Below are 22,212 nucleotides of genomic sequence, written 5' to 3'. Positions count from 1 at the left end.
TCTGTAAAAAAATGCAGCGGATGAGCAGACTGTGAGGTGGACTGGAAACTGGCTGAACAACCAGGCCTGTGATAGAGGTGATCAACAGCACAAAGTCTAGCTGGAGGCCAGTAATGAGTGGTGTACCCAAGGGGTCAATACAGAGTCCAATCCTGTTTAATATCTTCACTAATGATCTGGATGATGAGGTAGAATGTATCCTCAGCAAGTCTGCTGATGACACAAAACTAGGAGGGGCGGCTGATACACCAGAGGGTCATGCTGCCATTGAGAGGGACCTCAACAAGCTGGAGAAATGAGCTGACAGGAACCTTATGAAGTTCAATAAGGGGAAGTGCAAATACCTTCACCTGGGGAGGAATAACTCCATGTACCAATATATGCTGGGTCAACCCAGCTAGAAAACAGTTTTGCAGAAAATGACCTGGGCATCCTGGTGGTCACCAAGTTGAACATAAGCCAATAATGTATCCTTGAGGCAAATAAGGCCACCACTATCCTGGACTGCATTAGGAGGAGTGCTGGCAACAGGTTGACAGAGGTGATCCTTCCTCTCTACTCAGCACTGGTAAGGCCACACCTGGAGTGCTGTGTCCAGTTCTCAGCTCCCTAGTACAAAAGCGATATGGAGCTACTGGAGACAGTCCAGCAAAGGGTCACGAAGCTGCTTAAGGGACTGAAACACCTCTCATATGAGGAAAGTCTGAGAGCGCTAGGATTGTTCAGCCTGGAGAAGAGAAGGGTCAGAGGTGATCCTACCAATGTGTATAAATACCTGAATGGAGGGTGCAAAGAGGATGGAGCCAGGCTCTTTTCAGTGGTATCCAGTGACAGAACAAGAGGCAATGGACACACACTGAAACACAGGAGGTTCCATCAAAACATCAGGAAACACTTTCCCACTGTGAGGGTGACTGAGCATTGGCACAGATTGCCTAGAGACATCGTGAAGTGTCCCACCTTGGAGATATTCAAAAGCTGTCTAGACATGCTCCTGTGCAAGTAGCTCTAGGTGGCCCTGCTTGAAAAGAGGGTTGGAAGAAATGACATCCAGAGGTCCCTTCTAACCCTAGCCATTTTGTGTTCCTGTGATTCTGTAATAACTGACTGGAAATGGCTAATACTGAAATAACTAATCGAAAGACAAATCTAAGGTAATACCAGAGGTTAGATAAATATCTATCACAATGGAGACTTGTTTTGGTAGAATTTGCTTTGAGTCATGGGAACATATATCCAACCTGCAGAAATCTGCCATATTTAGAACGGATTTCAAATGGATCCACTAGGATGCTGTCTCTGGGATCTATTCCATACCTGGCCCATGGAAACAATGGTACATTTCTTTACTTTTAGTTTCACTGTCAATATGCAACAAGTCTGGCTTTTCTAAGCAGCTGGCAAGCATGGAATTTAAATGTGAAAACAAGAGGACAACTGTAATGAGTTAGGACACTTGATTGCTCAAAAATCTTATGAAATGAAGATGATCAGAGGGTTGGAGCACCTCTGCTATGAAGACAGGCTGAGAGAGTTTGGGTTATTCAGCCTAGAGAAGAAAAGGCTCCAGGGAAACCTTACAGTGGCCTTCCAGTACTTAAAGGGGGGCCTACAGGAAAGCTGGGGAGGGACCTTTTATCAGGGAATGTAGCGATAGGACAAGAGGTAATGGCTCTAAATTGAAAGAGGGTAGAATTAGATTAGATGTAAGGAAGAAATTCTTCTGCTGTGAGGGTGGTGAGAGGTGGTGAGAGACTTGGAACAGAGGTTGTAGGTGCTCCTTCCCTGGGAGTGTTCAAGGCCAGGTTGGACGGGGCTTTGACCAACCTGATCTAGTGGAAGGTGTCCCTGCCCATGGCAGGGGGGTCGGAACTAGATGATCTTTACGGTCCCTTCCAACACAAACCATTCTATGATTCTGTGAAATAAAGAAAATTGTAAAGTAAAAAGGGATTGTAGGTTAACTATATTAACTATTCAAAAAGTATTTAAATGACTTTGTTTACAAGTAAGCTGCAGCATTTTATGTAGTTGCCCAGCTGCTGCATATCCACACAGAATATTTAGCCACCTATGCATACATGTAGGCCTGCACTCTCACACTAAGTCACTTGCACAGAAAGCGAAATTGTTTAAAATTCTATTACTTGAGTGATTTCTGTAAGAGACAGGCAGAGAGTATCTAACAGGAACAGGGAAAATGTATAAAGTTCAAACCAATTACTAGCAATAAGATATTCCACTGGTAAGTATTATTACAAATCTATTTTAAAAGATCAAATTTTGAATAAAAAATCCATACATCATCAGAACTTTTCAACTTGCCTTCAAAGACAGATTCCACAAGGCTTTTAAAAGTAATTTTAAATCATACAGAAAAGTTACAGTTACAGATGTACACATGTGTGAGTAAACCTCACATTTTATTCATCAGTTTCTTTAGTTTTTCACATAAAGTTCATTCAGACACTTACACTGTCAACATCAAGCCTGTTGCTTGTACTGATAGAAATGATAGACACATCACTCTTGGAAGTCAAAAGATTTAAGTCAACAGATGTTTCAATATCTCTTTTAAAAAATGGAAGATTGAACTGTTATGTTCCTTAGCATATGTGGACTAGAATACAGTTAATTACACAGAATTTTTAATATCTGAAGTACATTATATACAGTGAAGAATATGAGCAATTACTGTATGGTCAGAAGTCAAGATGAAGAAAATGTGTACTGCAAAATCGTGGTGCAGATATGAGACCTGATTGTGCTTAACTTTTGAGGCATTTTGCTTTTTTTTTTTTCTATAAATGAGAAATGGAGGAATTATTTGATCAAACTATACACTACAAAGGGTTGATGTTTGAAATATATAAGAGTTTTTGCTGTTTCTGAATACAAAAACCTCCTTTTTTAATGAATATATACACAAAGTCATTACAATACGTAGAAACTGTATTTCCTAATGATAAGTAGGGACACTGTCCATTTTTACTCTTTGACTAGACAGCTGTAGATACATTCTTAATTTTCCTGTCTTTCCAGTCAATTTCTATCTATCAATATTTAAGAAATTTTAACACATGCATGTGGTTCTCTGACATAGAACTTATTAGGGACCTGATTTTACATGTAAATGCTCATGGAAAAATGAAGAAAATTGCACTATTCAGCAAGCCCCCAGTTATTTATTTTCAAGTTTATGAAGTTAGGTTCTTCTACAATGATTTCTGGGAGCCTAAACCAGTCCTGCCTTCTTGAGGGGTTAAATATAATTCTCTGTGAAAGCAGAACTTGCAAAACTCAGTACAGAACAGCAGGATTAAGCTATTTTATGTAGTTGCCTCCTAGTATTTGATGATACAGTAAAAATAGTGGAAGATGATGACCAAAAGATTTTAAAAGCATAAAAATCTGCTCAAAGAATCACTAAAGCAATTCTAAAATAGAAAAACATTTCTATAAGTAAATATTTTTTGTGAAGTGTACAAACAAAGGGGACTTAGCTATTCTGCTGGGGAGAATAAAGGAAGAGTACTAAGTAACAAAAAAACAACTAAGTGAAATAGATGTGCAAAGATAACACAAATTTTTGACTTGTTGGCCAAAAATGAAATTTGTTCTGATGAATCTTTTCAGCTCTGTAGTCTTGTTGAAACTTCCATATGTATGCCTATGCCTGTATTAAAGATACCAAAGGATCTTCAAAGAAAGTGTATAGTTTGCTAGACACCCTGAAAATCAGTTCTATAATAATTATAGCTGGCAATAGTATGTGCTGTATTTGCTCTTTATTTTCTGTGTTCTTTCTTTTAAGAACAATATTGTGAGCAAGGGCAGCTATTTTGAAGGCTACATATTTATACTCTAAAACAATGCTTCTCAAATTTTTCACTCCCTAGCACAGTCGTGAAAGAACTCAAAGGTGGTTAAGTGCAAATATAGAAGTGAATATGACTCCTACTATTTCACCTTGAAGATCTACCTGCTATTAGATCAGCAAGAAGTCATATGAAAACAAGTAAGCCAAAAAAGATTTGTACTGTGAAGAAGTTTGAGAAACTATGTTTTTGAGGATGTAGCTCCATAAGGAGACACTATTTTGTCTTGCTTTTGGTGATCTGATTCACAGTAAAGTACACTAAAATTACTATTTATCTTAGGAAGAAATTTTATAAATGAATGCTGCAAGCAGTAGGTGAAGTAAAATCATATTTAGAAAAATACATTCAACCTGCTCTAGTTACTTTAACTAGATTCCTTATATTGAAATAACACAAACTGCCACCCAGGAGTTTGATTTCTAAAATAATTTATTTTTTTAGTTTTTTCTTTTGTCACATTTAATAATCTCAGCTCATACTCACAATCAAAGTATTTTATAGTCTAATTTATTTATTATACTGATTTACAAACTGCACAGCTATGGTGACCTCATTAAGATGAGAGATACTGCAAGTGTTAGCAATAGCTGGACATCTGTATGCCAAAAGTTAAGAATTATTTCTTTAACATCTATTTAGGAATGAAAAGGCAGTACCATCAGAAAAAGATAATCCATGTATTTGCATAACTTCTTGCTAAGACTGGTCAAACTGAGCAGAAAAGAAGTATCCAAATAAACTGCATTGGAACAGACCACATAACTACAGAGGTTGCACCTAGATTTCTCTTTTCATGCACACAATGGCAGGCTTTGAGATCTTAGCCTGCTTGTGTCCTTTGTCTATGCTGTAAACTCTTTAGAGTAGGTTCTTTCCCCAGTGTAAATTTTGTATGGGTGGGAACCATGTTAGAAGGTAAGAGGGCTCATGAAAGCCTGGGTCTCATCCTCAAATGGTGTTTGGACTATTTGATATGTGCACCTAAATCTCAGAAGTGAGAAGTGCTTCTTGGAACTGACCTAGTGAGGAGAGCAAGAATGGGCAGCAACTTCATACTCAGGATGCTGACTGGAAAGAGGAAGTCTGGGAGCCTTGATGATATGTGTAGGATTATTTGGGAGATCGTTTTTATTACGTTAAATGTTTATACTAGCAGCTGAGTGCTCCAATTAGGCATCACATTTCCCTTATGCAGCACACTGTGTGTGGCAACACAGGGAAAAACAATCTTATGATGAATATTTCATGGTCTGCATATACCTTTATCAGCCAGTTGCCTGGAAACACATGAAACAAGACTCAATGAGCTCAGGAACCCACTTTATCTGAGCAATGAAGCCTTGCTGCAACAGTGCAGCTGGCTTGACCTCCAAGACTATCAGTCAAGAGCAGCACCTCGTATGCATCTCCCAAAGACAATATCCCAGTGGCTTCCTGTGATTGACTAATGGTCTCTGAACTTGACTGGGAAGAAAGATGTACAACATAAAAGTGCTGTGGAGCTTTTCCTGTATGATGTTGAATATTAAGTATGACCTAGTGGTGCAATTTCAGCGTAATACTACTAAGGCTTGCGCTTTGTCTCATTGATTTGTTATGGATGATTCCTAACCCAGCTCAAGGAAGTAACACTTTAAGTTCATGACAGAAGTACAGGGAAAAATGATCCAGGGAGTTTATCCACAACTGGTTGCTAGGCACTACTTCTTCAGACTGAATCAATTTATATATGGTTATTGCTGTCTACCACTGAGTGCTAAATCTGCATATCCTTTTCAGAGAGGCCATTCATGCGTTATCAGTCCATGTCTCAGGACAAAGGGAACTGATGGGAATAACTTGGTGATATAAAGTAACTTATGTTATTTTATCATAGGAGAAATACTTTCTTCTAGTTTTACCTCAGAACATTCAACAGCATTAATACATTCACTTCAATATTCCCAATTGTTTTGAAGAGCTACGTCTTTTTCAGCTATTATAGTCAACAGAATATATTACTTGTGCTACTTCAAATAGTACTGAATAACCTGGAGTTGACTGCACATTAAGACACATTTCCAATACAAACAGAAATGTCAGCATGGTGTTTACACTCACTAACATTCCCTTGCTCTAGCTGGCCATGCCAGCTATGGCATGTATGCTACTGACATCTTTTGAAGATAACTACATCTCACATGAGAAGCTCAAATGTCTCCTTTAGTTTCCACCTGTGATAGTTCACCATTCACTTTAACAAGAGATTTCTTGCACTACCTCCAAATATTTTTGTCTTACAGCCTAGTAAAGTACCAGGTAGACTTTCGCTAAAGTGAATAACTGTGTCAGAGAGCACTGGAAAGAACGCAGTTGTGTCTGTAAAAACAACTGATTGTGTAATCGTCTGACTGCATAAGATACTAGGAACAAACTCAATACTCCATAAAATATGATCCTTATAGTGGATACAAGTGAAACAGCCATAGACAAAAGCTATTAATTAGTTTACTGTGCAGAAGCTAGGCTTTTGAAAGTTATTGCATCAATAATGTTATAGTGCTCTCCTATAACAAAGTCTTTGTATGATTCCAAAAGCTAATGTCACAGGTTTTTAAAATGTGTTCTATATCCAGAGTAGAAACCTGTTGGTGTTTAGGATCAAAGGGAAAATTCTAGGTTTTCATCCCCACTGGAGCCTGAATGCTCTCTTTCTAAAGGAAAAATAAAAAAAAATAGAACATATCAAAGGAAGAGTGAAATTAATTTGTTAAACCAAACTGTCAGCTGTGCCCACCACAGACACTTGCAGTGAGCAAGATGAGGAACTCTAAAAGCCACATAGGTCAATGAATTGCTGAGGAAGGCATATCAACACCAAGTCCCAGAAACAACTGTGGGAAAAATAAGTTTTCTGTACTGTTCTTTTAGCATCCATAGCAGTACAGTTTCAGTGACACCAGAGATTGCCTTCTTGTTCTGATACTTTTAGAAGGTTTCCTGCCTAGAAATTGTCCTTTCAGGGAGCACTGAGCTGTTGACACCAGCAGTTTTCCCAAATGTACTAATCCCTCTCTACAGAATGAGAAGTTGGGTTTTCATCAGCTTTAGATACAGAGTATACTGTGGAATGTCCTTGGAGATATTCTTGCACTTTCTTTTTTAATTCATCTTTTTAACAGCATAAGGTAGCAGTTTTCTCTGAGGAGGAGCTTCAGTACAGTCCAGAAAGAAGATAACTCTGTGTGTTAAACTTTGAATTCCTACTTAAATTACCCACAAACTTATGAATTTTACATTTTGTTATACAAATAAACATTCAGATATTTAAAGGACATAAATAATATATAGGAACGGAGCAATAACCTATCCACTCTTTCCAGTATTATGAAATTCAACTTCTCCTGAGATTAGGGGAGGAAAACATTTTGATAAATTTTTGTTTAAGTAAGGCTTTACAAACTAGGGTGTTTTGCCTTACAGTTCACCTGCTTCCTGTTGGTTACAACTTTGAGAGTGACATTCCCTTTTGTTCAAAGATTATTTTTCTCAAATTTCATGCAATTAAAAGTGCCAGAGAACAGTTCAAACCATGATTAATTGCTAATTCTGACGTAGTGTAGACATAATCTGTTAGAAACAAGACACTATATCAGCTGAGACTTTTATTATTTTGATAAGGAACGCTCATCAAATACACAGTAAAGCGTAGTATGCTTACTATGTATTTGACCAAAACAAGCATAATTCATACCCACTCTAGCCCCAGATGGTTTCCACTTAAATTAATGAATAAACATTGTTGCTCATCAGTAACAGCAAGATGTTTTGCTATATGCCCACATGAAAAAAATCAACAGGATGATAAATTCTAAATCAAAGGGTACTGCCTTCAACATTTTTGGCTTTTTCTTTAAACAATACGATTCTTCTAATGGATCCTCAGTCCTCTTTGAATGTCATTTATGATATATTCTCTGTGTTCACTATCCATTTCTCAAACCTGTTTTCAAATAAACACTGGCCAACAAATGGGTCTGTGGATAATTGGAGATCTGTAATCTAGAGTCTGAACAGAGTTAGATTTACTCAGTTAGATAAACTCAGTTACCACTGACTTTTCCTGATCCCAGAAACTCCAGATCCAGCTATTCCTAAACAGTGATTATATTAGTATAGAATAGTAAATTTTAAATTCTATTATCATAATTTGGGAATTCGGATTAAAAAAATTATAGTTTCCATGGAATTTAACAGATTTGCAGTTTTTCTTCTCTGTTCAAAAGCTACCAGTTTGAAGCAACAATCTGATTTCCACTGGATTTACTCTCAAATTTTAATATTGATTCTAACAAAAGCAGATTTAGGTCCACAATCTGAGCTGAATTTAAGCAATTGATTTATTAAGTGCTACACTGATTGACTGGCTCAGCTTCATACAGAGAATGAAAACTGGTGGTTTGCATCACATTCACCATGAAAAAGCCATTGTGATTCACTGAATCACATACTTCGGAAAGGCAGTGTTCCTAAGTCCTTATGTCTACTTTATACAATATCCAATATTGCCATTAACTGGCTGAAGAGACTGGGAAAAGAACAGCAAAGTGGGTACTGATTAGAGATTCTCCAGTTCTTCCATTGATATGGTAATGTTTAGAAAAAATGAGGTATCAGAACAGTTTTCACTTTCAGGAGCAGCAGGTCAAACATGATGGTCAGTCACAGCACTCGGGATTTTTAAGTATGGGTCAGCGGCTTATCCGACAAGCAGGCAATAATTAAATTTCATTCGACCAGATCAAGTTTTTGACTGCCAAACAGCAGGATTTTTCCTAGCTTGATTTGAAAGAGTCATTTAAAGCTCTAGTGATAAAAAAAAAAAAAAAAAAAAAAAATCAAATATAAATCAAACCTTTCATTTAAAAGTACTTGGTAAATCATTGATCTATATGTATACTGGAATATCACTGATATGCAATATTCTGGAATACAAACGCTATATTAATGCTACAAAGGATTCTTGTAGGGAGAGAACATACAGTTACAGAGATTCAAATTACCCAAATCCAATTTTTAAACTACTAAACCAGCATGCATTTTATTAAAAAAAACCAACCTATAAACTTATTTTATATAATTTCAGTACGGACTTTGTAGTTGATAGCAGTTAATAACCAACTGTCTAATACACATAATGAAATAAGCATTAAAGAACAAAATACTTTTAAGAATAATTTTTTGCATTCTCTTTTAATATTAATTTTCACATACAGTTAAGAAATGAGCTACAGAAAAGGAAAAAAATCAAGAGAAAACAAGAAGTGGTATCATACAAGCTTTTATTAACCCACATACTGCAACCAGCAGATTTGATAACATTGTCTCTTGAGCTTCAACTATCAGATAACATCTGGCAAATGATGTTTGTAAGTCCTGTTACACAACATATTCTGGCTTCTCAGTGTCATCTAGGGGACTGATATGTGACTAGAATAACACATTTCACGCTGTCTGTTTCTGTCATGCTAGTACAAATTTTTAATAATGGATGTGCCATAGACATCAGTTTATTTGAATCTGAATTCTCAGAAAACATTTGGCAATTCTGTTCTCATCATGTTACTCATGACTCAAGCAATCTTTCTTAACACAAATTCCTGGATATTAGATGTAGTATTTTGACATCTAAGTATTCAGATAAATTTTCTGCATCTCTAATGTGTAATGATCTCTGAAGCAATATTTTTTAAATGTTGATCAAAAGTATTTGCTTACTTATTTTCACAATTTTGCAATTAATTCATTTCTTTTGATGGTTTTCTCAATAGTTTTGTAGCTCTCATCACCCTAAACATTAAAAAAAAAAAAATTTAAAGTCCATTTTAGACTGTGTACCTCAGACCAAAACATTTTGTCTCACTGAAGTCAAATTCTCCTCTACAAATCTGTTTGAGGAAACACTAATGTCAGACACTCATTTACCTAGTGAATTGCAGACTACACTGTTATCATGTAAACAATGTGCTTTTGACATACTCAAGAAGAGTCTTCAGAGCAAGAATCATATGAGGGCACCGGTTCTCTCAATTTCAAAGACATTTGTGTACTTTGATAATTGTGGTATTTATTATATCATGCATTTTTAATAAGAAACAGAAAATGCCTCTCCTGAGAATTGCTTTCCAAGGGCAGAAATAATTTTGCCTGATTTGATTATGAATGACTAACATCTTTTTAATGAAAGGTTCTCAATTAGACTGTATGTCCATATGATTGCAAAACAGTCTTAAATCAGATTGGATATATCACAGCAGACCAGAACACAGGACTAAACCTAACCTGCCTGACTGTGTATCCAACTTCATCAGTATGAACAGAAGTCTCATTCTTGAACCAGAGAAAAATCTGGTCTGTTTAACTGAAATCTTTTCTGTATTGTATGAAGTTGTAGATAATGCTTTTATGCATCAGATTATACTAGTTAAATAAACACTTTGGGGAAAAAAATTGAAACTTAACAAAAAGGGGTTAAGGAATCCTGTAGTCTTCATTCGGTAATTATAAATGCAAGTTTTGAAAGTATTTTTAAATATTTTCTTATAGTAATAATATAAAAATATCACCTTTCTGTTAATAATAGAAGGCAATTTCTAGCAAACAATCAAGTTGGGTTTTTTGTTTGTTTTGGGTTTTTTTTAGCTAAAGGGGAAAGAAAAGGCAGGCAATACAAATATGAAAAATGTAAGTGGAAGATAACAAAGTGCCGGGTCCACAAAGAAAAAACTTCTTAAATTTGAATCTTCCTAAATCAAGTTTTTTTGCTTAAATGACTGCTTATTTCAACAGACATCTCACCACCTAAATGTCTTTATGCTTGGTCATAAATAAATTGAGAAAATACATGAACAGAGAATGTAGGTGCTTTTAAATGTCTGAAGACTGCTGAATAGATTAATGAGTAAAGAGTAAGTAAACTAGTGATAAATAGTCATAGATGCCAACAACATACAGCATGGAAGACAGACACCATTCTTTGGAAGATCTGCAGCTGAGCTAGCTCAGGCTTAAGAGATCTGAGTTTCTTCGTTATTGGAAAGGCATGTGATAAAGGCAGCTGCTCTTCAGTCCTGACTTAGCTACTGAGTTCCAAAATCAGCTAGAGTGAGAAGACGAGATTTTGCAGAAAGAGCAAGATACTAAAGATTAACTTGGCTTTCCCTAGGTAACTCTTGTTTGTGGAGATTTTGTCTGGGAATTTAACTTCCAATTTTAGAGAAAAGAATACACGATAGCACAATAAATAAATAAATAAATAAAAAATCACAGGATTCTTTTTCTATCAATAAATAATTGTCCCTTTCAAAAATTATCCTTAGGTACTGCTTCATTTTTATTCTAAAAAGCTCATTTGGCAATGGATGCACTACCACAAGTTTAAGTAGTGGCAATGTAGTAAAAAAATTTACTGGAAACTTTATGTTTAAAATTTGAAATCCAAGGAGAGGAATTAGTACTCATTGCAAATGGTTGTAGAACTAGCATCACTTCATTTTACAACTTGTAAACCTGATTGAAAAACTGAGTTGGACCAAAAAAACCCAACTTATCTGAATGAATTCTGTTCTAAGCACGGTTGCAGAAAATTATTTTTACATACAGAAAATAATTTAATTTCAGATGATTCCAAGGTGATTTTTTAGGGACAAGGATTTATAGAGGAAGAATAGCACAGGAAGACAGATGAATCACTAATCATGATGTTCTATCTCAAACAGAAACTCAATATACTGTAACAGAATATGTGAACAAGTGAATACTGGGAGTCAGTGAATAAGCTGAGCCTACTTAAGGCTATATTAGTGTGATATTCATCAAATAGACAAACATTGAATTGATATATATCTACCACATAATTTGTGTGAAGGTAGAATGAAAAGATTTGAAGAAATGGTAGTTCAGTTCTTCAAAATAAACAAATATTTAATTTTGACCTCCTTCAATTGATGAAAAGGTAGTGGACAGTATTTAAACGTACTTACCTTTAAGAAAGTACTCAAGCCTAGAGATTACCCAGATTTAGGCACATGCTTAAATGTAGGCTTTCCGAAGTTCTTTGCTAAATTGGGACTAGATTTAGTGGCTTGTCAGTGCAGCATTTAAATACCGTAAGCTTAAGCAACTGTTCTTTGGAATTATCCTTGGGCATATCAGAAAGTAATTTCAGAGATTTTTGATGGATTACAGTGCTAAATTATAGTTTATTATATAAGTGTTATTGTTATTTGGCCTGAGGACCTTAGTGAAATAAACAGGTTTTGCAGGGAAAAAAAAAAAAAAAAAAAGACGCCTAGCATTTGGATTTGCCATAATAAAAAAATGTGTGCAACTTGAAAATATCTACACATTGAACATAAATTGAACAAAAATTACTTACTGGCTTTCCTAAACAAAAGAAAAACATTAGCTGTGCTAGTGGAATTCTGCATGTAAAAATTGTTTTAAAGATCTGCAGGAATGAAAATTATGTGATTATTTTTTTCATTTATTTCAAAGGTAACTAATAAAACACCTACAAGATACAGAGTAAATTATTTTACATTATAGAAATGGGCCACAGGAGGCTAGCAAATTTTGAAACTTTAAATAGGGATGTTAGACACTTGTGGCATTCTGTATTTGGTGGCTGAACTTTTTGTCAACCTTACCCTGTTCACCAGAAGAATATGCTACTTATGAGATTTTAAAGGAATAGCTCTACATAATCTGAATTAATATTATAAGGAAAAAAACCTTTTAATCTACTCAGCATTCACAAACATTAAGCAACACTCATAATAAACAGGTGACTCTTGCATGAACCCGTTATTACAATTATATACCTCTTCATTATAGATTTTCATATTTTAAAGTTTGGATTCTTTTAAGATTAGATTTTTAAAAGTCAACTTCTCACTTCCTCAGCTTCTCATGATCATTTTTAGGATAACATACATGCATTTATTGCATACATAACATTAGTTAAAATTACTGAGATGGGGTTTGTTCATAACTCCTTAGTGTATGTGTAAGGTAAAGGTATCTATGGTAAAAAGAGCTTGTCAGTAGCTTGAGGTAGGTTATAATTGTACAGAGAGAGAGTGAAAGAGAGAAAGGAAAAAAACAGATGGGAGAAAGTCCAGGTGTTCAGAGGCTCGATTCAAGCTCTTGATTTTCCACCGGGTTTATGTCTACCAATATATATATTGGCTAGAATTAGCCATACGATGACATCTACCTCTTACAGAAATCTTTGTATTTCTGTTCCTCACTTGGAAAGGACTATGCACGATAGTATTTCTCTACCCCATGAGAGCAGTATGATACTAAAGATTGCAGACTCTTTGATATCACATAGTAAGAGAGAAAGAGAACACAGGTCAAAGGCATAGATACTCTAACAGGCCAGCTAAAAGTTTATTTACAAAATAGTTAGGACAAAGTTTCTATCAAAGTTGAGGGAAGCACAATCTTACTTTTGGACCTGAGCACCAAAGCAGCTCAGATGTGATATCTGAAATGAAAGAATTACATAGTCTGTGTTTCTCGACATTAAACAAATCAACTTTGGTCATTGCCATCAATATCACAAAAGACATATTAAGGTGACAACATACACCTACTAGAACCACAAATATACAAAACAATATTCAATAACATTCACCTCAGTATTGGTAAGCAAAAAAGACTCTCTGGATCAATCTATTTACAAAAAATATGAATCCTACCCTCAGAAAATGAACCAATGTTAAACAGTTGATTATACACAACAAAGGCTGAGAGAGGATATACTCTGAATTTGACAAGTTTACTAATTCACTAACCATTGCATACTGCAAAAATATTCAGTTCTAGAAACAGAAACATGACTGACTTTTCCAAAGACTACTGTGCAGAATCAGAGCTACCAATTATTGGGCAAGGACTCTTTTTATTTGTTGCAGAGGACTCGGAGCTTTCTAACAAGGGTTTGTACACATTTCTTTAAGGAGAATTACCTAGAAGTACTATTCAAAGAGTAAAAAATCTGTTAAGGAAAGCTAAATATGTCAATAAAGATCCTTATTGTTGTTAGAATTGAGAAATATTTCATTAAACAAACAGATGATAACAAAAAAGAACAATAATCATAGTTACTTGAATCTACGCAAATATCAAATTAACAAATATGGGTGACTGAAAACAAGTGATATAAACATGGCTTTGTCTCTAACATAAAAGCATCATTTTCTATACAGACAGCTAAAAAATCAGACCACTTGAAACTCTGTGGCTAGACAGTCATGCTGATTAGACAAAAGCCCTGAGGTGATTGTCAAGATTTATTGGCTAAACGCGTAACACCTCAGAAACTTGTAGATACAATACATAAAGATGAAAATTCAGCCACTTAAGGAATGAATGGATAAGTAAAGAAAAAGAATTGCCTCAATGTCAGCAGAATCTCTGCAGATATCCACATCGCCAAGGTCACTAAAAGAAACTATTACAGACAACAGTGTTGCCAGGATGAGGCCACAACACAGTCCGCCAGAAGTGCATCCCAGAAACAGCTATTAGAAAATTTGTCAGATAAGGAAGTCAGATGATCTGGAGCAATTTGAAGAGTATTCAAAAACTCCTTACCCATTACATTTGAGGCACGAAGTTTTTCATTTTTTCCCTGAAAAAATAGGTGTAAAATGTTTGAATGAGAACTACCAAGGAAGATACTTAACAACAGGTTTTAGAGGTGCTATTTTGAGTATGTGTATTAGTAGTGAAAATTCTCATTGTAAACAAGCTGTTTCCAAACGCTTGTGGAAGACAACTACCCAGGCTTTCTGTTCAGTACAAATTCTATATTATCTTCCCTGCTCTGCCATTTCCAAGTGCTTTACAAACATAACAAAAGAATCAAGAATTAATAGGGAAAACAGATTCTCAGGGCTCACTGGTTATTTCCACATTTTGCAAGTGTTTAAAGAAAAGGGTAATCACTCTATATCAGACCTAAGGTTAACCTGAGTATAGTATTTGCATAAAGCCAAAAGTTCATCCTTAGGGGAAAGAGCATAAGAAAAATACCATATTTAAGGAAAATCCTCTACTGTCTCTAAGATTTAGTTTTAATTGTTCTGTAACAAGTAATGACATAAACTACTTTGAGAATTATGACAATGACATTGTAAAAACACAGCTTAAGCTAAAAATGTTGACTTTCTAATATTACCTTTGAATACACATCTAAGCTTGCTAAAAGTTCCTCCCAGGTGCTTCCAAAAAGACAGACTTTTTGTCAGAGAAATGTGGTTCCTCTGTAAATAGTATTGAGCAATGCAATGCCATAATCACCTTTATTGGTGAGATCACCTACATGTAAAGAAAGGTATTTCCTGTGGAGGTAGAAAAGTATTATTTGTACCTGTACTGCAGTACAATATCCTAGTAAACTTCTAGAAGTCTGTGTTCAACTTTTTGTGGAATGAATACAGAGAAGAGATTCTTGGAGAGAAGAGGGGTGGTACTGATGGCAGGGGGAACAAAGAGCCTATGGCATAAAAAGACAGTACAAGGATTTGGCTTGTGTAGACAAGAAAACTGACATCTTAAAAAAGATGACTGTCATCTCTAAGCTCATGACACAGTGCCACATTGTCCTGATGAGAAAAGAGGTTTCAAAGCTAAGAAGTAATGTTGGTATAAATAAGAAGGCAAAGGCAAAAACTGGCTATGAATAATTTTAGGTAAGAAATCAGAAGAACATTCCTAATAATTTGGATCCGGGAACAGGTCTTCCATAACAATGTCTGAAGCAGGAAATACCCAATTAAAATTAACTCTGAAAGTCTTTTAAAATCTATCAATAGAGGGATACGAATTTAAACATTTATGACATGAGTTGGAAATTTGTTGCTTACAGTCCCAGTGTGAGAGACAACACTACATGACTTGGAAAGCCCCTCAAACACAGTCAATACCAATGCAGCTCTAATGTCCCTAGTTAATACAGCTCTTGGGTTTTTTCTTTCTTCCAATGTTAGAATACTTAAACCTATATCTTATATTTCTATTGCTCTTATTTTTACAGCAAAGCTCAACAGGGTAGGAACTTAAGCGCTCAACTTCTTTCTGTTGGCAATATGATACTCCCAGCATGAAAGGGTTTCTAAACCAGGAAATTCTGTAGTTGCCTTTTGGGTATTGTAGAAAGAAAAATATAAGTATGTGATAATAAGAGATAATACAGGACCTGAGAATCCTGTGAGATCTTTTAGACACTCATTTTCTCCACACCAGAAACTATTTTTCACTTAAAATATAAAATAAACATATTACCTCATTACAGTCTCACATCTATGGTACTGAAATACTCTGGGCCTAATCCTACAGTTGCTGTAAATTATTGGAATCTATAGAACAGCACAACACAAATCAAATTCCCTTGTAAAGACAATATTCTGTGACCAATCATGATTTTCAATGTAACATATAAATGCATCATCCTAGATGTAGCAGTAAAATTGTTTCTCATTCACAAGATGAGATGCCCTAATGCACTGTAGACAGCAGTGAAGTGCCTGACTGTTGTGCACTTGGATGAACGCACTAAAAGTTCATAACTCAAGGAAGCTGCTTATAACGATCTGAAGCACTGAGAACTAGGAATCTCAATAAATAAACCAAAATCACACGGGGGTTTTTTAAGCATCAGAAGGTTCTGGCTTAAAAGTTTAAATGAAGAGTTATAATAAGCAATTTCTCATCATTTCAAACCAACTCCCAAAGGAAAAAGATTGACTCATTCAAAGTCACATGGCTTATTTATTGTTTCTCAAAAAACTTAACTGGATTAAAAGTTGGTTAAGAGTAGTTATCATTGCTGATGTTAACATAGAAGCAATCAGACCAAGTTCAGAAGAGAATGGGAAAATAAACAAATAAATAAAAGCAAGCGAGCAAGCTCCCACAAGTATTCAGCTGTCCCAGGTGCCTGGCATATACCCCTTCCTTAAACACACACAAGACAGGACATGGACATTAGATGGCAAAATGATTTGACAATATCTTATCTAAGTTCTTTAGAACTGTGATTGAATGTAATGAATTCACATTAAATTTTTCATCAGTCCTAAAATATGGAAATTCCCCAGTTGGGAAGAATTTGAGGTTGGGTTTTTTTTTTTCCCCCTCAAGATAGATGATGTTATTCTATTACTCTGACATTCTACAGCTACTTGTACAACTGCAATGGGGATGTAAAAGTACTGTTATTCTGATTAGACAGTGTTTTACACTCCACCTTTTGGGACATAAGAGTATAAAGCTTTTTTTCTTTTTCCATTATCAGTCAGTTGAACAAAAAACATTACTGACTGACCTTTATATTAATGAGGCTAAATAAAGACACAGATGGCTTCTACTAAGTGAAGGAACTGAAAGTAATGATGTGCTATCTTAAGCCACTGTCCTGCAAAATCAGGGACCAGGATAAACAGAAATCTGATTATTCTAGCTGAGTAAGAAAGCTCAAGTAAACATATCCTCTCTCTGTCTGAATCCTTGTCTACACTAAAAAAATTGACTCATTTTAAAGAACAGTTGTCAAGAATAAGTCCTCTTGAAGTAATACTTGAATTTTTCTACACAAAACAGTGATTCAACACCATTTCAGAAAATGCTTTTGAGACATAATTTTTTAGGAAAAATGAGGGTAACAGATTGAGTCCAAGGACCCAGAGATGTGAAATGAAATTTCAGGTGTAGGCCTTTCAATGGCCCAAAGAATGACAAAACAAGACCAAGAAATAATTATCATGTGACTTGTCTTGCAGGTCTTTCTCTAGTCATATTTGCATTCAAAATGAACCAGAGTTATCTGAAACTATTGTAGTCTGATATGTTATTGCTTTTATACATGAGATCTGCAAAAACACAACAAAATGTTTGTATACATTTATGAAGGTTTCATAGGTTCAGATAGTTCCATTTAAAAATTACCACAGGTAATCAACATTTAACAATAAAAAATTAAAATAGTACATAAAGAGTAAATATGTTTTGTTTTGCTTATAAACTCTCATGTATACAAAATGGTTGAAAATTACTTTACATCCAAATTGCATCTGGTTGTTACCGTCATTCAGCTGTAATAATATAAAAGAAAAAGACAACTTGCTCCCTTAACCCAGAGTTTTGTCCTTATACCTTACATACAGCTTCATTCAACTGCATCTTGCATAACCCTATAATTTATAAAATCACAAAAAAGAAAACCTAAATTATCCTTTTAATAAGGATCTTTTTTGCAAAATTTTCAGTAGTTTCACCACTTACTGGGTGTGTTTGTGTTGATTTTGTGTGTAGTTCTGGATTTGTCATTAAAGATGTTTCTTCTGCTACATCTCACATTTTAGAGTGCTGGTGCTCTGAGAAAAAAAATCTGTCTGAACAGAACAGAATTCATAGCAAGAGAATTGTTTCTTTCAAGATGCCTGAAACACCAGCCTGTTGAGAGACTGTTGAAACTCCACTGGACTTTTGTATTGGTGGATGGAGTTCCAACCATTTCGATACCAAGGAATCAAAGAAATTATTAAACAGAGAAGTCCTAGTAATTGTAAAATATTAGTCTATTCCTTAGGATTGTTCTATATAATTTCTTTTTTAGGACTTAGTCCAAACTAGTTTTACAATGCCTCAGGTGACAGGGCTCTTTCTATTTGCACACACTAACAGATCTTCATTGGAACATTTTTTCTGATACCCAAATTGATCTTTTTTTCAACTTCAGCGAGTTAGCTGGTTTTGTACACCCTGAAGACATAGTAAATAATTTCTTTCCCTGCTTCTCCAGGTACCATTCAAATAATAATAAATGGTTGCAGCTTCAGTTTAGTCAAATTTACTTAGCTAATTTAAATCTTGCCACACACCCACACATTAAACATCACATTTCTTGTCTTTATCAACAAACCAGAGCCTCCATCAAGATATTGAATATAAAAGTGGCAGCTGAGGAAGATTTCAGGGGTGGGTGGGGAACACACAGGTGGGGAGCATCAAAGACTGCTGGTACTGAATAAATAGCTCTGTTGTGCTTGTCACTGGGATGGAAAGCCTTCTATGTAGGCTGCAGTTAGGCAGAGTGTGCTGCTTGTGCCCAGTGAGATGGATGCAACAAACTGCATCTCTCCTGAGTGTTCGTTCAGCTGCTTTAGACACCAATAGTTTCTGAATGAGTCTTTGCTTTGGATCATTTTCTTGATGTTCTTTAAAGAGAGGTTAGCTGAAAATTTTCTTCTGATCTCTCCTTTGTTCATAACTTAATTTCATATACTGTCACTACGCAGGATGGATCTAGATGGTTTAGGTGGTAATTGTCAGAGGCAATTCCTCTTTATGCTACTCTTTTATATGCTTTTGAAAGTCAACACTCTTTTTGATGAGTTGACAGTCACCCCTCCCATTGGATACATTTGGACAACAGATCTCAAAATGTCAAGCCTTATCCATGCCTACATAATGAGGGACTGGTCAAGTAATCATGCGTAATGAGAACTGATTCCTGTTACTGGTGATGGAGGAGGCAGCAGTGATGTTTTGCACTTGTCAGACTAATTGTATTCGCATTTTGGCCAATATTCCTAGAAACCCTCTATTATTTGCAGAGCTTGCTATTGAAATCTATGGAGAGAAAAAAAAAAAAAAGAAAAGAAAGAAAAAAAGACATAGCTATGCCATCTGAAAGCTGAAATAATTTATGCTGCTATAGCAATTTACCAGCATTGATCTCTGGGTAGAAATCCACCTTACATCAGTAGAAAAGGAATGAGGATAAAACATGGTCCATGAAATTGTTTTTCACTTGAGAGTTTTTTAGACAGAATAAGCTGCAGATTGTGCTATAAACATCTTTCCAACCACAATACATAACCCTTTGAAACAAGAAGGACATGAAATCTAAAACAACAAACTTTTGACAGAGGTGGGGAGGAAAAAGGCAAAAGCTCACAGAACCATGGTAAATGAGAGATGGTACAAATTTAACTGACTTTTCAGAGACAAATATGTGTGGATATAGTAAAATTTCATCCATTGTCTTTGCATTTACAATAGATACATATCCGGCTATAAGGTTATTTGCTACAGATATTCTGTTTCTGTTTTAACCTAAATATGGGTACCCTCTGGAAGAAAGTATCTTTGACTTAAAAGAAGATTGAACTATGCTAGGTAATTTTATAACTATTTTCCTTGCACAGGGGAAAGAAGACAGCATAGAGGAACATGCAGATAGTCCTGCTATCTTCTATGATGTTATTGAAATAATTAAACAAGCAGAATTTGGGGCCTCTTAATTTTAGCAGATATTCTAAAGAATATTGTTCCACCTAATACAACAATTTAGCTGAAACAATAGTGACATAATTGTCAAAATTACATAATAATTACAGTGCTTTAGAGCGAGCTATATTAAGGTATGACTCATCACTCAATACATAGGAAGGTACAGAACTACGTCAAATCCAGCAGTGCAGTATAGTGTAGCTGCAGTCAAAATGAAATTTAAAATCAGCAATTTTTTGTCAATAAGTAGGGGGAGGAGGGGAATTAATGGAAAGTCTATGATTTTTTGTTATTTTAATGAATTAAATTTAAAAAATGACAGGGAATAATTGTACAATTACAGTTAATTTTACATCTTTTTTAGAAAAATATTTAATACATTTTACTATTTGAACCTTACATTTCCTCTGGCAATACTTGTAATAGTTGGTTTTATTGAAAAGGGAGAACGATTCCACTCGTCAGTTGGGGAAATGATTGGTGAAGTGGAAAAGCAATGATGGAATTTTCTGAGATAATTACATTTTTTTATTAGAATACTTTATCAACGATCATTTTGAAAGAAAAGCTGCACAGTGTAACAATCAAGCATAAAACACATAACTTCCCATGAAACATTTTTAATAGAATTTTAGAATAGAATTCAATTGAAAACAATTCTTTTAAAAACTGCAGAGGCTGAATATATGCATCTTGGACAAAACTGTACTGAAAATTTGTTCCTTGAATAAGCTTTACTTGCTATGCAAAAGTTATATATACCTTCTATGATTTTCCTAGCTGTTAATATTTTCATTGCTAACAAGCACAGTCCCAGTCAAAGACACTATTTCACAGCACAATTATACATCATTAGCAAAGTTACTATGCTAAGCTTTTTCTATCAAAAAGTGTCATGGTTTGTACTCACCAGGTGTAAAATTATACCGAGCAGAAAACCCGATAGATTCCAGCTCACCATCAGCAAAAAATTTAATCCATAGGAATCTGCCACTGGATTTTATCATAGGTGGATTCTGCTGTCCACAGAAACGTCCAATGATTGGGGAAAAGCCAAAAGGTCCATCTCGTACTTCAATATGGTCAAATTTACACTCCCAAGAAGGCTCTATGGAATATTTTTCATCGAAGTGTAGTTCAATGCATTGTCTAGGGGCAGCTAGAGATGACAAGAAAATTATCGCATTATTTTCTAAACCAAGACCCTTCAAACCTAAAATAAAAGAAAATCAAATATATCAATTTTGCATGCATCTTAATGTTTTCCTTAAAAACTTGTTTGAAAATCAGTACATCTATATTTTTATAGATTTTATGCCATCAGCTTACTTGTCTTTTCCTTTAAAAAAGTGCTCATGACAGCAGTTCCTAGCAAAACTAAGATATCTATGATGTAAAGCAAAATACAGTTTAGGATCAATTGGTTCAAACACAAAATCTTTCTAAGAAACTTATGCATCTGGAAACCCAGCATTTTCTTGTATTTGGGGGGGAAATGTTAATCTGAATACTTTTACCTAATGCTCACAAAGATGAAGAAAAAACTGATCAGATGTGTGCTGTAGTAAGAAGGACAAATTCTGTCCCTGTATGTATTGCAGTCAATGACAAGCTTTAGTGTAATTGCTTATACTCAGAATTACTTATCATCTCATTTGAAACATAAGGACAAGTGTAGTGAATTCTCACTTAAGAAAATAGAGAAGGATGAAGCAAAACTAATGTCTAACTAAAGAACAAACAATATTCTACTGAAAACCTTGAAGAAACTTCATAGTGGTCACTTCGTTAGACATAAAAAACACCTTTATTCATATATACTAATATACTAATAGCTACAGGTTGAACTATAGTATTTTCTTAAAAGGAGAAGAAAAAAAATCATGGGTTTGTCTACAAATTTTAACAGATGAAGCACTCCTGGGATGTGGTCTCCCTGTGCTTAATGCTATCCATAGCAAAAAGTGTATGTCTTCAGTGTCTA

At 35.1% G+C, this 22,212-nt stretch overlaps 1 protein-coding gene across 7 annotated transcripts in view; it reads right to left on the bottom strand.

Moving 5' to 3' along the window:
• NETO1 (neuropilin and tolloid like 1) overlaps nucleotides 1–22,212 on the bottom strand; it is a 68,197-nt gene that overhangs the window by 32,015 nt on the left and 13,970 nt on the right. For 6 of the 7 annotated variants that reach the window (XR_012629982.1, XM_074877336.1, XM_074877327.1 and 3 more), the window contains exon 4: nucleotides 21,139–21,387. Coding sequence is in view for 6 of the 7 variants with exons in the window: in XM_074877336.1 (XP_074733437.1) it covers nucleotides 21,139–21,387 (249 nt within the window). In the remaining variant the exon portion in view is untranslated. Of the gene's footprint in view, nucleotides 1–19,340; nucleotides 19,566–21,138; nucleotides 21,388–22,212 lie in introns of those variants that run through there. The other variant, XM_074877371.1, reaches the window with a different exon arrangement.

This window comes from Strix uralensis, chromosome 1 (assembly GCF_047716275.1).
Source record: "Strix uralensis isolate ZFMK-TIS-50842 chromosome 1, bStrUra1, whole genome shotgun sequence".
In the NCBI taxonomy this organism is placed as follows: domain Eukaryota; kingdom Metazoa; phylum Chordata; class Aves; order Strigiformes; family Strigidae; genus Strix; species Strix uralensis.
The sequence above is the reverse complement of the archived record's forward strand: the minus strand, read 5'-3'. Positions and strand labels throughout refer to the sequence as shown.